This window comes from Oncorhynchus keta, chromosome 15, assembly GCF_023373465.1.
Source record: "Oncorhynchus keta strain PuntledgeMale-10-30-2019 chromosome 15, Oket_V2, whole genome shotgun sequence".
Classification (NCBI taxonomy): domain Eukaryota; kingdom Metazoa; phylum Chordata; class Actinopteri; order Salmoniformes; family Salmonidae; genus Oncorhynchus; species Oncorhynchus keta.
In genome coordinates, this window is record NC_068435.1 from 24,979,970 (window position 1) to 24,994,759 (window position 14,790).

General features: G+C 40.5%; 1 protein-coding gene across 1 annotated transcript; it reads right to left on the reverse strand.

Moving 5' to 3' along the window:
• Window positions 1–214: 214 nt before the first annotated feature.
• Window positions 215–10,100, reverse strand: LOC118394652 (G-protein coupled receptor 54-like). Its single transcript, XM_052463748.1, has 5 exons — window positions 9,625–10,100; window positions 8,262–8,386; window positions 4,004–4,139; window positions 3,642–3,880; window positions 215–3,391 (listed from the first exon to the last, which is right to left on the reverse strand). Exons 1-5 carry the CDS (start codon window positions 9,854–9,856, stop codon window positions 3,017–3,019), a joined length of 1,107 nt encoding a protein of 368 aa, XP_052319708.1. The 5' UTR covers window positions 9,857–10,100; the 3' UTR covers window positions 215–3,016.
• Between the last annotated feature and the right edge of the window lie 4,690 nt (window positions 10,101–14,790).

Here is a 14,790-nt window from a genome sequence, read left to right on the forward strand (position 1 = left end):
AGTATACTGTATGCCAAGTTGCAAACTATGGGCAACAAATGAACAACTAACAGTTTTAAAGCTACAGTACATTATTTTCTACTTGTTTGTATTTGCTGTACAAACTGCGTACCTCAAAAAAAGGTATACCTCAAAAGGTGTACCTCAAGGCTCAGTATTGCCCCCCCTTTCCTCTATATATATTATTATTATTTAACATTTTTTAATTGGACCTTTACTTAACTAGGCAAGTCAGTTAAGAACAAATTCTTATTTACAGTGACGGCCTACCGGGGAACAGTGGGAAAACTGCATTGTTCAGGGGCAAAACAACAGATTTTTACCTTGGCAGCTCAGGGTTTCGATTCAGCAACCTTTCAGTTACTGGCACAACGCTCTAACCACTAGGCTACCTGCCACCCCAATGTACAATTCTGTATATTCATACATTAATTGCCTCAAATTCGTCAGTATACCCATGTTCACTTATGCGATGATGATAGAGTGCTCTATACATCAGGTTCAAATCATTTCCAGATAAAATCATCTTGGAGAGTTGCTAGTAACACTTTACAAAAATGTTTTTTTTTTAGCAAAAAATGTGGTTTTAAATATAACAAAGTCCTATATCATGCTGTTTGATACACGGCAAAGAATTAACTCCACAGCTGGCCATTTCAAAATTCACGCAAGTGGTGGAGCAATGCTTGAAAGTGTTGATTGTTCGAAATATCTGGGTTTTGAAGATTCTGAATTATCTTTTGGAAAGCATATTGATTATATTAGAAAAACAATGATCTATACGCTTGGGTTGCTACACAATATTTGTTTTACTGCACCCATTAGAAAGACCTTAGTAACCCAACTGCTGCTACCTATCTTAGACTATGGCAACATCATCTGTCAAAACACAACCAAGACATTACTCTGTGAATTCGATTCATAACAATCTTTGCAGATTGATTCTTGGATGCCGTTATAAGACACAGCGCGTATGAATCAGTAAATTGTCTGTCACTCCCAAACAGAAGACAACTGCATTGATACCAATTTCATTTTAAATGTATCCGTTTACATTTCCCTGTAGGAACACCTAACTTTGCAAGACTCACACTACTCCTTTAGACAATAGCAGCCATTACACATTCCAAGGGTACATCATGAGGTTAGAGTAAGATCTTTCAGATACAAAGACCCAACTGACTGGAATCATTTACCTATAGAAATCAGGGCATTTAAATCACAGTGAATTTAAGAAAGCCCTTTTTCAAATGTAAATATAAATATGTCTGTATGCATTATTATTATGTCATTATTATTATTATTATTGTTATTATTAATAGACAGTAGTTTACATATGACTAATTATTGTTATTATTAATATGTATTTATTTTTTGGGACACTCTTGAAAAGGAGATGGTGCATGAAGAGATTTTATCCTGCAACATTTCTAATAAAAATAAAAAGTATAATAATGTACAATTGTGTGTTAGTAACAAAGGCAATGATATGTACTTTTCACATTTCTGATTAAACACAAAAAAGCTTAAAAGTAAATGAATAATCAAGCACAGTGGTTAAATCCACAGTACTGTACATATTAATGTAGGCCTACAGTAGTTAGGCATTTACAATACAGGGAATGTTACACGATTCATAGAGCTTAAGGTAAGATCAATATATTATTAATAAATGAAGATAATGCAAATACTGTAGGGAAAGTCTATAATAAAGGCTTTTCGAAAACACTTAAGTGGAGTGATTACCAAAACAAAATGTGCAGACATCTGAAATGCCTGAAGAGAATACATGTTTTCACAGGGAGCGTTACAATCTAACATGGACTAAACTGCATTCAAGTGTGTATGCAGTAAAACATTCTGTACAGAATTCAATCTAAATCTGTTCAAAGTTTTCCATTGTTTCCAAGGTCTTTAGTTCTGTTCATCATCCCACCTTTCTAAACACTTTCTTCTTTTTTCAAGTCAACTTTTCAAGTCAACGCTAAAGTAGTGCCAGATAGAACACAGATACTTCCAACAGTATAGATGTTTCGATCCGCAATTCAAACAAGGACAGACATTCACGGCACATTGGGAGGAGGCACTGTCAGGACAAGTCAGTCACAGATTGTGTTTCCTATTTTTACAGCGTCGCTGTCAAAGGAAAAGGAAACGATCGGGTGACTAAGTCGCATAAGATAATGCTGTGGGAATGTAGGCTTGGCCAGTGAAAGTCTGATAGGGCTGGCCCCCGCCACCTGTGCACTGTGTGTAAAGGGAGGTGTAAGTGTGTGTCTGGAACATAGTAGTAAAGTAAACACTCACCACGCCTCATTGACTATGCCCCTACCTGAGCAAGCTCCAACACATCACTGTTGGCTGTACACCCATTGAACTGGCCTGGAATTTAACTCCTGAGTGGTTGGTAACGCCATTCATGTGAAATTCCTAGCTACCATCATAAATCTCTCCATTGAAAAATATAAATCGGGTGCAATCACTTCACAGCTTTGAGATGAGTTAATGATAACGACGTGTTAACAACGTGTTAACAACCTGCGCACATCTGATAACAAAATGTCCACAAACCCATTTTGAGGTCACCTTGGACTGCTCTTGTAACCATAGTGTCTATTAGATTTCACATCATGTATGTGAATTCCAATAACTTTTTTTGTTCTAATTGTATTCTTTTCATATTATTATGAGCAGTCTGCCTAGGTGTTGAACATTATATATTTTTTTTACAATGTCCTTTCATTGTCTGTGATATCAGAGCAGGATCAGTCAGCTTTTGTAGAATTGCAAGCAAACAACACATCAAATGCCATTTTAAAATGCTGCTCCCAGCAGGGTGTCATTGCCTTCTGAAAAGTGTGCATTCGCAGCAGTCTATCATGTGTTTTTCTGTTTGTGTGCCAATGTGAACTGATTCCCAGCAGCTCACTCAGCTTTGGCCCCCCAGCAGCTCACTCAGCTTTGCCTCCGCAGCTCACTCAGCTTTGACCCTCCAGCAGCTCACTCAGCCCAAGGCTCATTTCCCCTCGTCGTTGCCTTCCTCTGCAGCAACTAACTTGATTTCTGCATTAGCCGTGCGTGACGTGACACTGCTGTCTCTCACTTTGTGTTTGAACAGGAAGTGGAAAGTCTTTTTGAAGGACTTGCGGAAACTGTCTCCCATGAAGCCGTAAACGATTGGGTTGATGGAGGAGTTAGCGTAGGACATGCAGTTAGCCCAGGTCTTGATCTTATAGGTGGCGTAGTTGACCCTGTAATTGGGGTAGAAGGACTGGAACAGGGCGAAGAGCTGTATAGGCCCCCAGCAGATGGTGAATAGGAGGACAATCACCACCACCATCTTGGAGATCTTACTCCTCAGTGTGACGGTCCTCTCAGACAACAGGTGGACCTGTGGTAGAAATGTTGAAGTTAACTCACTACTACTGTGTCGGGCTTCGAAATGACCTACACTGTATGTAGTTCAAAACATGGTCACAGGCTGAGGGTTTTTAATGACGTACTGTAGTATACCTGTAATTTGGAAGGGATCCAAATATGAACTCATGCTTTCATTGTGTAACATTGACAAATGAGTGCACCTATTGATGTTTTAAACTAAGTCATAAAGAAGAACACCCAAAGTAATAGTCTCTCCATACCTGGTAATTATTGTCTACTGGCTCAACTGACGGCTGGCCCACCCTCTTCAGCATGAGTGTGTAGCAGAAGGAGATGGTGATGACAGGTAGTAGGTAGGCAGCTATGAACTGGTACAGGATGAAAGCCCTCTCCAGGGTCTTAGAGGGAAACCTCTCCATGCAGTAGTGTCTCGGTCCATACCAGTAGCCCTCCTCAATCCTCTGGTACATGAAGATCGGGGTGGATAGAATGAAGGAACCTTAAAAAAAGACAAACATTGAATTAGTTGAACTTTATAGAAAATGTAGATGTGTTCATGATGCCAAAATGAGCCAAAATCAATGGTTTGCAATTGGTTCAGGAATGCTAGCATGTGACTTACCGATCCATATACAGATGCTAACGATCATGGCGACTCGTGGAGTGCGATGGCGTAGGGACTTTAGAGGGTACACTGTGACATAGCAGCGATCCCCACTAATGGCAGTGAGGGTGATGCATGTAGCCTGAACAGTCACCTAAGAAAAAAGAAGAACAAAATAATGACTTTCATTTTGGGTTGTTCACAGGTGAAACCATATTAACAATTTTACATAAGAGACATGCTGTAAAAGTTATGTACATTTAAATAAATGGCGCCTGCCTGCCATCACACTGGGAAGAAATGAAAAGGATGAGCATAATGAGAAAATGTAACTTTAGAAAGACATTATCTCAAATCATTATTAACTCATCCTCCTGGGTTAGGTGTCATGCCCATAGTTTTTGTCCCATTTCTATGATAAAAATATAAACCATAAAGTGTCTTTCACACATAATTCATAAAACGACGTTCAGTTTGAAATCCTTTCACGATTAAAAAAAAATTCTAATGGTTGCATGATGCCTCTGACAGTTGGTTACCATCCGTGATAACAGATTAGCAGGTTCTAAACAACATAATGTTGTTGGAGAGTAGGATTTGTGACCAGTTCAGTAACTACACTACTTGAGATCTATCCAACGCCCTTGTTTCTCACTGAAGTGTGAAAGAGAGACTGACCAAGTGAACATCATTGATCCAAAGACAAGTGCCCTACTCTTGTCATAATGTAGGGACAGCATGCACGAGTCTCTTGAACGAAGAGGAGCACTGCGTGTGGGTTGAACAAGTAAAACGGATTTAAGAAAATAGTAAACATCTATATATATTTAAAAAATTAAGCTGAGAATTACAACGGATATTAAAATGGGTTCACAAAGTCTGATTTAATGAATCCTCCCACTTGCACACTGTACAACAGCAGTGATATATGAATATGTGGGGGAGTGAGTTATCAATTAGTCTACCAAAGATATACAGCATACAGAGAGTTGGTCCTTTTGATGAAAATACAAAATTAAACAGAGGACTAGAATCTGTGTAGAAGTTTTGTTGCGCATCAGTCATTTTCTAACCTTCACATAAGACTGCTTTTGCAACCATGTAATTTCTTTATTAAATTAAATGTGACTGTTTGTCTCTCCCAAAACATTTTGCATGTCAGAAATCAAGTTTTCTAGATATGGAAGAGTAATAGGGCCAAGTAAATTATATATACAGTTGAATTCGGAAGTTTACATATACCTGAGCCAAATACATTTAAACTCAGTTTTTCACAACTCCTGACATTTAATCCTAGTAAAAATTCCCTGTCTTAGGTTAGTTAGGATCACCAATTAATGTTAAGAATGTGAAATGTCAGAATAATAGTAGAGAGAATGATTTATTTCAGCTTTTATTTTTTCATCACATTCCCAGTGGGTCAGAAGTTTACATACACTCATTTAGTATTTGTTAGCATTGCCTTTAAATTGTTGAACTTTGGTCAAATGTTTCGAGTAGCCTTCAACAAGCTTGGGTGAATTCTGGCCCATTCCTCCTGACAGAGCTGGCGTAACTGAATCAGGTTTGTAGGCCTCCTGGCTGGCACACGCTTTTTCAGTTCTGTCCACAAATTTTCTGAAGGTTTGAGGTCAGGGCTTTGTGATGGCCACTCCAATACATGGACTTTGTTGTTCTTAAGCCATTTTGCCACAATTTTGGAAGTATGCTTGGGGTCATTGTCCATTTGGAAGACCAATTTGTGACCAAGCTTCAACTTCCTGACTGATGTCTTGAGATGTTTCTTCAATATATACTCAGAATTTTCCATCTTCATGATGCCATCTATTTTGTGAAGGGCACCAGTCCCTCCTGCAGCAAAGCACCCCCACAACAAGATGTTGCCACCCCCGTGCTTCACGGTTGGGATGGTGTTCTTCGGCTTGCAAGAATCCCCCTTTATCCTCCAAACATAACGATGGTCAATGTGGCCAAACAGTTCTATTTTTCTTTCATCAGACGTACGATCTTTGTCCCCATGTGCGATCTTTGTCCCCATGTACGATCTTTGTCCCCATGTGCAGTTGCAAACCGTAGTCTGGCTTTTTTATGGCTGTTTTGGAGCTGTGGCATCTTCCCTGCTGAGCGGCATTTCAGGTTATGTCAATATAGGACTTGTTTTACTGTGGATATAGATACTTTTGTAGTTGTATCCTCCAGCATCTTCAAGATCCTTTGCTGTCATTCTGGGACTGATTTGCACTTTTCTCACCAAGGGGACAGAAGGTGTCTCCTTCCTGAGCGGTATGACGGCGTACTATTGTTTGTACAGATGAATGTGGTACCTTCAGGGGTTTTGAAATTGCTCCCAAGGATGAACCAGACTTGTGGAGGTCTACAATTTGGCTGATTTCTTTTGATTTTCCCATGATGTCAAGCAAATAGGCACTGAGTTTGAAGGTAGGCTTTGAAATACATCCACAGGTACACCTCCAATTGACTCAAATGATGTAAATGAGCCTATCAGAAGCTTCTAAAGCCAGGACATAATTTTCTGGAATTTTCCAAGCTGTTTAAAGGCACAGTCAACTTAGTGTATGTAAACTTCTGACCCACCGGAATTGTGATACAGTGAATTATATGTGAAATAATCTGTCTGTAAACAATTGTTGGAAAAATGACTTGTGTCATGCACAAAGTAGATGTCCTAACCGACTTTCCAAACCTATAGTTTGTTAACAAGAAATGTGTGGAGTGGTTGAAAAACAAGTTTTATTGATTCCAACCTATGTAAACTTCCGACTTCAACCTTCAACCTTCAACCAATATATTTTAATTGATGGGTAAAAAAATGATCAACTAGATTCAGCTGCAGGATGATTTTGTCTTTAGTGGATGGTCTGGAAAATAGTGACAAATAATTTGTAGACTGCAAATTGACAGCCCAAATAGGTCTAATGTTTGACTGAAACACAATCATTTGTATACGATCACCTGTCTTTCTATTATACATAGGAATACTTGGGAAAAGATTTCCAAAATTAAAATCACTTGGTATTTTTAGGCTTTTATGTCCAACAATATATATTTGTATTTTTAAAGCAGTTGGGGAACCGTGCTTTAAATTGACACATTTCAGATAGATTTCCAATGGCAAGTTCTGTTTCAATGGAGTTCAGTTCAATGAAATGTGTTGATCACATCCTGTGGCTCAATTAACCAACTTATTCCAATGTCAGTGAAAGCCATGGTTTACTGAGAGGATGTGTGGTATTGACATAGGGATTTTTCAAAGCTCACAAGATCCCCCTGGTGGCTGATGGATCATGTGATGAAGATGAGAGAGCTCTGACTATAGCATACTGCATGATGCTGACACCTCTCTTCTGCCTTGCTTTATCATAAGTCTATTTTTGCACCTTGAACTATGCATTTAAAGGTATTTTTGATTGACTTACTGCTTACTTTGATTGTCTTACTTCATTGATGGGAAAGAGCTTGCAAGAAAGGCATTTCACCGTACTTGTGCACATGACAATAAAGACTTGACTGCTTCAGAGTCTAGAGACATGTTGTGCAATGTGCTGACAAGTATTCATCCCTCTCCTTACTGTGGTGAAATTGAAACACTCGTGACATCTGAGATTTGATGACTTCTGAGATTGGATCCTAGCGTAGGAGTCCATCTACAGTATGCTCCGAGCTTTAGTCATTTGCCAACCCAACAGATTAGTTTTAATCTTTCGAACCTGCTTGATTGAAGCTGTAGTTAATCGCAAGCCTGATGGACTGATTGTCAATTTTTTTTTTCAAATGGAAAAAGGACATTCTTTATATAGACAGTGATTCATCATTCACTTGCAAAAAACCCTTACATGTCATGAGTCATAACCAACCAGTCTTAACCAATGAGGTCTCGCCAAATGGAGTAGGGCCACAGTGAATGATGCTCAGATAAGCCCTGAATTTTGATTTTTTTGGGGAGTTTCAAATGGATTGTTTTTATATGAAAAAATAAACATATTGGTACTCAAATTGCATTTAAAAATACAAAGTTGCCCATAAAAAATTACCATGAACCTCTACCCTCTATAAATGAAATGACACTGCACATTCAATATTGCAGTTACGTCATTTTTAATTTTTCAGACTAATAGGACTAGAAAGTATCTCAGGTATCCAGTTGAGGGCAATGATACCCAAATTGCATTGTGGTCATTAAGCCATCATTAATATGCAAATATAAAAACAGATATGTCTGTGACCAGAGGCAATGTGTTTTATTCAAATTATTTACCTGCTGAAGAAAAGCAACACATTTACACATGAAGTTCCCAAATATCCATCCAGGGAGCGGGTAGAGAGTGGCTGTGAACGGGACACAACACACCAGGAAGATGATGTCTGTGGCAGCCAGGTTAGCTGTGGAAATAAGCTCAGTTAGGAGGGAATTTCTTTCTGATGAACAAACTTTTGCAACATAAAATAACCATTTGAACCTGTGAGTCAAAGTTATTAATTTGAATAAATGACTTGCTTTGTAAAATTCAAAGGCATGTCACCAAATCAGTGTATTTTGGCATGGGCTTCAAAAATGTGTGTGTGTGTGGGGGGGTCATGAAACGTGGGAGACATTTCTCTCAAGATACTGCAGTATTTTGTTTCAAAATGATGGGAGATATTACTGTTTCACTGACTTGTAGAAGAGGTCCTATTAGTAATACAGGTGGACAGGACCTGCAGGGGTATAGTGAGGACATCTGCCACAATAGGACTTATGTTCCTTTCAGATTAGTTGTATAGCCGTAATAAAATTACATAGATTTATTGTACCAAAGTTGTCTAAAATGGTGCTCTCTTCTGAATGGACTTGCATCATTTATAGCAACAACTGAGAGGCGAGAAAATATTTGAGTTGTTGTCCACAGGAGGTGGAAGTAGTAAACCAATATGATTCAATATTAAAAACAGGTTCCAGTGTAGCTGGCCAGGGAGATATCAGTCAGTCATTTCAAACACACACACACACACACACACACACACACACACACACACACACACACACACACACACACACACACACACACACACACACACACACACACACACACACACACACACACACACACACACACACACACACACACACACACACACGTTGAGAGCATCATTGTTATTTATGAGCACAAAGATGTGCTGTCCACCTTCTTGGTCAATTCATTATATTTCAAAATCCGTTGATTTTGCACATCTCCACTCCACACACGCATTTCCAATGTCAAACAAGATCTGTTATTTAATTTAGAGACATGATCCCTTTCATATGTTGTTTGTTAGTATAGGCTACAGTACTGTATTGTATAGGTGCATTCTACAGACACAATGGATAAGGTTACTATCCACAATATTCATGTACAGTCGTCATTAAAAAATAATACGGTAACAAAGGCTGCAAGGTTATACCGTCATTAGTCCTAGTTTACAGTGGAAATAAACTATTTCTCTGATCCACATACTTTACATAACATTGACTGTGACAGTCACACACAAAGAACACGTTTCTTTCCAGTTCATGACAATCCACAAGAACAATGAGGTTCAGTGTGTTATAAGTGGAAAAGCCTTAGTAACTGTAAGGGAAACCCCTTAGTCTTGCTCACCTATGTAGAAGTTGGTGGCCGTCCTCATCTGCCTGTGTTTGGAGATGACATAGATGACCAGCGAGTTCCCAATTAGCCCCACCAGCATGATGAGGGCGAAGAAGAGAGGCACCAGCCAGGCGTCCGTCAGGAACGGGTGGTCCCCCTCCTCCGGGTCCTCAAGAGAAGCATTCAACTCAGACGCATTGAACCACATCAGGTCCGTAGAATTCCACACGTCTGGAGGGAACATCTTGATGTGTGAAAAGCTCTTCAAATGGCCCTCACCTCAAATGTAGCCTTGGGGTGATAATTTATGTATAATAAATTCATTTGAACTACTGAGAAGGAAATTGATCTGTCCAGAGAACATTGGGGCGTCATGATCAAGTGACTAATGGTTCAGGTGGTGATGAGTTCTGGGATCTTTCTATGGTTAGAATGGGTCTGACAGTAGGGTAGACTAGACCTCTGTTGATTGAGCTCACACTTTTCTAACCTTGTTGCAAAATCTGCAAAGGATGAGATCCCACTGGTTTTATACTGAGCAGGGACACACGTGGGATACTGCCTGATTGTGGAATAAATATCTGATGTCAGGTCTCCTAGCAACAATTTCCCTATCTGGAATTTGGTACCTCATACCATCTGCATTCTGTGCTGTCAGACGCTGCCTTATCATACAATATTGTATGTAAGTCTATGTCAGCAGTTATTTTTTACTATTGTTCCAGGTACTATTTAATGTAGTTATGTAAACATGGTGCTACATTCAAATACCATAAACTGTGAAATGATCATTTAAAGATAAGATGTCATAGGTTCAGCCTCTTCAATTGGAATGAAAATATCAATGTATTAAGATAACACTTCCAATGATAATCGATTCAAACGTGGCATTAGATTTTTGGAGTGGATTAAACACAGTTAATCCTAGTCTCAGTTTTCAATCTCTTAAAAATGATATATTGCTAATCATGACAGTAACCTCTAAGAAATACAGTGCCACCATGGATAAGCAGCACTTACTGTTGAATAGTATTCAGATTGAGGTAGTGACAGTGCCCTGCAATTTAGTGCCAAGGAGCCTTTCTATATTCTTTCTGCTGTTTCCTTGAGATCAACAATATGAAGCTTGCGGTTAGAGATTTACCTGTGAACAATGATAGTAAAGCATTTGTACTGTATATTACCACAGGGTTTGTCATGTTATATTGATATAGTATGTCATCATGAAATATGCATTGAGGTATGCATTCTTTTTTCAAGACAAATGCTGATAAAATACAACCTCAAGCCATATGATAGGCTACAGTAACCACATGGCTTCTTCCTCCAGCCAGGTTAAGCTCCGTACCAAAATAAAAGTGTACATGCTCTCTGGTGATTTGCCCCTGATGCTTGTCGACATTTGGAAGGCAGTAGGTGGTTGAACTTTAAGATACAGGGAGCACAGCTTTGGTGTTAACAAGGCTGCCTGGGGTTCACAACCCACCATCAATGTAGCTAGCTACAGCAAGAAGACTCTGGCCTATTTGTCAGGGAATTACTGTAGATAGGGATTCTTCAGATAGATTGCTAAAACATATAATACAATTGGTTAAAGGTAAGTTGGTGTGAAAAATAAAGTGCTATTATTTTATACAAAAGCTCATGGATAAAGAAACAAGAACAATAATGGCATGATTGAATTTGACATTTGCTATTATTTTCCATGAATGGTCATCCATACCATGCCATTTGCCTACCCCATTTGCATGTTGTTCAAAGATGATGTCTGATTTAACATACTATGAAATCTCTCTTCTCTCTAGCAACATTGAATTGGCTTTGTTAGTTTAAAACCCAAACTATAAACACAGTTTCACAGCATATAATACAATTTGTAAGTCGCTCTGGATAAGAGCGTCTGCTAAATGACTTAAATGTAAATGTAAATGTAATACAAATATATTGTATTGAAAAAAATAATGAGATACAGTAAAGCAAAAGAGAAGTGAAAACTCTGATAATGTGTAAAATAATGTGTGCGGGAAGCCTGATGCAGTCTCCTAGCAACTAATTTAAGATGGTATGTGTCTTGAATCATGGATAATGGTGTGTTTGTTGACTAAATTTGAAGAGCGCCAAAATCATGTTTGATGTCCTTGAATAACAGTGATGCTCCAGAGCTTTTGTATAATTTCAGTCAGCAGTTTTGAAAGTAGTGCTCTTGAAGCAAAAGGGGCTCAGAGTATTGTGCACAATTATCCATTTCTTATGATATGTTAAGTTCTAAAGAAATACATTACCCATCAAAGGTTTGGACACACCTACTCATTCAAGGGTTTTTCTTTATTCATATTATTTTCTACATTGTAGAATAAGAGTGAAGATATCAAAACTGTGAAATAATACATATATAATAATGTATTGTAGAGGAGTGACTTCCGACGCAGACAGAGATGGCCGCCTCTCTTCGCGTTCTTAGGAAACTATGCAGTATTTTGTTTTTTTACGTGTTATTTATTACATTGGTACCCCAGGTAATCTTAGGTTTTATTACATACAGTCGGGAGGACCTACTGGATATAAGAGCAATGTCAACTCACCATCATTGCGACCAGGAATACGACTTTCCCAAAGTGGATCCTATGTTTTGCCCACCAGGACAATGGATCGGATACCAGCCGGCGAACCAGAATAACGGCGCTGTAAAAGGGGCAGACAAAGCGGTCTTCTGGTCAGGCTCCAGAGACGGGCACATCGTGCACCACTCTCGAGCATGCTACTCGCCAATGTCCAGTCTCTTGACAACAAGGTTGATGAAATCCGAGCAAGGGTAGCATTCCAGAGAGACAGACGAGACTGTAACGTTCTATGCTTCTTGGAAACATGGCTCACTCGAGACACGCTATCGGAGTCGGTACAGCCAGCTGGTTTCTTCACGCATCGCGCCGACAGAAACAAGCATCTTTCTAGTAAGAAGAGGGGCGGGGGGGGTATGCCTTATCATTTATGAGACGTGGTGTGATCATAACAACATACAGGAACTCAAGTCCTTCTGTTCACCTGACTTAGAATTCCTCACAATCAAATGTCGACCGCATTATCTACCAAGAGAATTATCTTTAGATTATAATCACAGCTACATATATTCCCCCCCAAGCAGACACATCGATGGCCCTGAACAAACTTTATTTGACTCTATGTAAACTGGAAACCACATATCCTGAGGCTGCATTCATTGTAGCTGGGGATCTTAACAAGGTTAATCTGAAAACAAGACTCCCTAAATTCTATCAGCATATCGATTGTGCTACCAGGGCTGGTAAAACCCTAGATTATTGTTATTCTATCTTCCGCGACGCATATTAGGCCCTCCCCCGTCCTCCTTTTGGGAAATCTGACTCCATTTTGTTGCTTCCAGCCTATAGACAGAAACTAAAACGGGAAGCTCACGCTCTCAGGTCTGTTCAACGTTGGCCTGACCAATCTGATTCCACGCTTCAAGATTGTTTCGATCACGTGGATTGGGATATGTTCCGCATTGCGTCAAACAACAACATTGACGAATACGCTGATTCAGTGAGCGAGTTCATTAGTAAGTGTATTGGCGATGTCGTACCCACAGCAACTATTAAAACATTCCCAAACCAGAAACCGTGGATTGATGGCAGCATTCGCGCGAAACTGAAAGTGCCAACCACTGCTTTTAACCAGGGCAAGGTGACTGGAAACATGACCGAATACAAACAGTGTAGCTATTCCCTCCGCAAGGAAATCAAACAAGCTAAGTGTCAGTATGGAGACAATGTAGAGTCGCAATTTAACGGCTCAGACACAAGAGGTATGTGGCAGGGTCTACAGTCAATCACGGATTACAAAAAGAAAACCGGCCCCGTCGCGGACCAGGATGTCTTGCTCCCAGACAGACTAAACAACTTCTTTGCTCACTTTGACGACAATACAGTGCCACTGACACAGCCCGCTACCAAAACCTGCAGACTCTCCTTCATTGCAGCAGACTGTGAGTAAAACATTTAAATGCCTTAACCCTTGCAAGGCTGCAGGCCCAGACGGCATCCCCAGCCGCGTCCTCAGATCATGCGCAGACCAGCTGGCTGGTGTGTTTATGGACATATTCAATCAATCCTTATCCCAGTCTGCTGTTCCCACATGCTTCAAGAGGGCCACCATTGTTCCTGTTCCCAAGAAAGCTTAGGTAACTGAGCTAAACGAGTACCGCCCCGTAGCACTCACTCATCATGAAGTGCTTTGAGAGACTAGTCAAGGACCATATCACCTCCACCCTACCTGACACCCTAGACCCACTCCAATTTGCTTACCGACCCAATAGGTCCACAGACAACGCAATCGCAACCACACTGCACACGGCCCTAAACCATCTGGACAACCATCTGGAGCAACGAACCGCCCTTGCTGTCTCTGCCTGGCCGGTTCCCCTCTTTCCACTGGGATTCTCTGCCTCTAACCCTATTACAGGGGCTGAGTCACTGGCTTACTGGGGCTCTCTCATGCCATCCCTGGAAGGGGTGCGTCACCTGAGTGGGTTGATTCACTGATGTGGTCATCCTGTCTGGGTTGGCGCCCCCCCTTGGGTTGTGCCATGGCAGAGATCTTTGTGGGCTATACTCAGCCTTGTCTCAGGATGGTAAGTTGGTGGTTGAAGATATCCCTCTAGTGGTGTGGGGGCTGTGCTTTGGCAAAGTGGGTGGGGTTATATCCTTCATGTTTGGCCCTGTCCGGGGGTGTCCTCGGATGGGGCCACAGTGTCTCCTGACTCCTCCTGTCTCAGCCTCCAGTATTTATGCTGCAGTAGTTTATGTGTCGGGGGGCTAGGGTCAGTTTGTTATATCTGGAGTACTTCTCCTGTCCTATTCGGTGTCCTGTGTGAATCTAAGTGTGCGTTCTCTAATTCTCTCCTTCTCTCTCTCTTTCTCTCTCTCGGAGGACCTGAGCCCTAGGACCATGCCCCAGGACTACCTGACATGATGACTCCTTGCTGTCCCCAGTCCACCTAGCCGTGCTGCTGCTCCAGTTTCAACTGTTCTGCCTTATTATTATTCGACCATGCTGGTCATTTATGAACATTTTAACATCTTGGCCATGTTCTGTTATAATCTCCACCTGGCACAGCCAGAAGAGGACTGGCCACCCTACATAGCCTGGTTCCTCTCTAGGTTT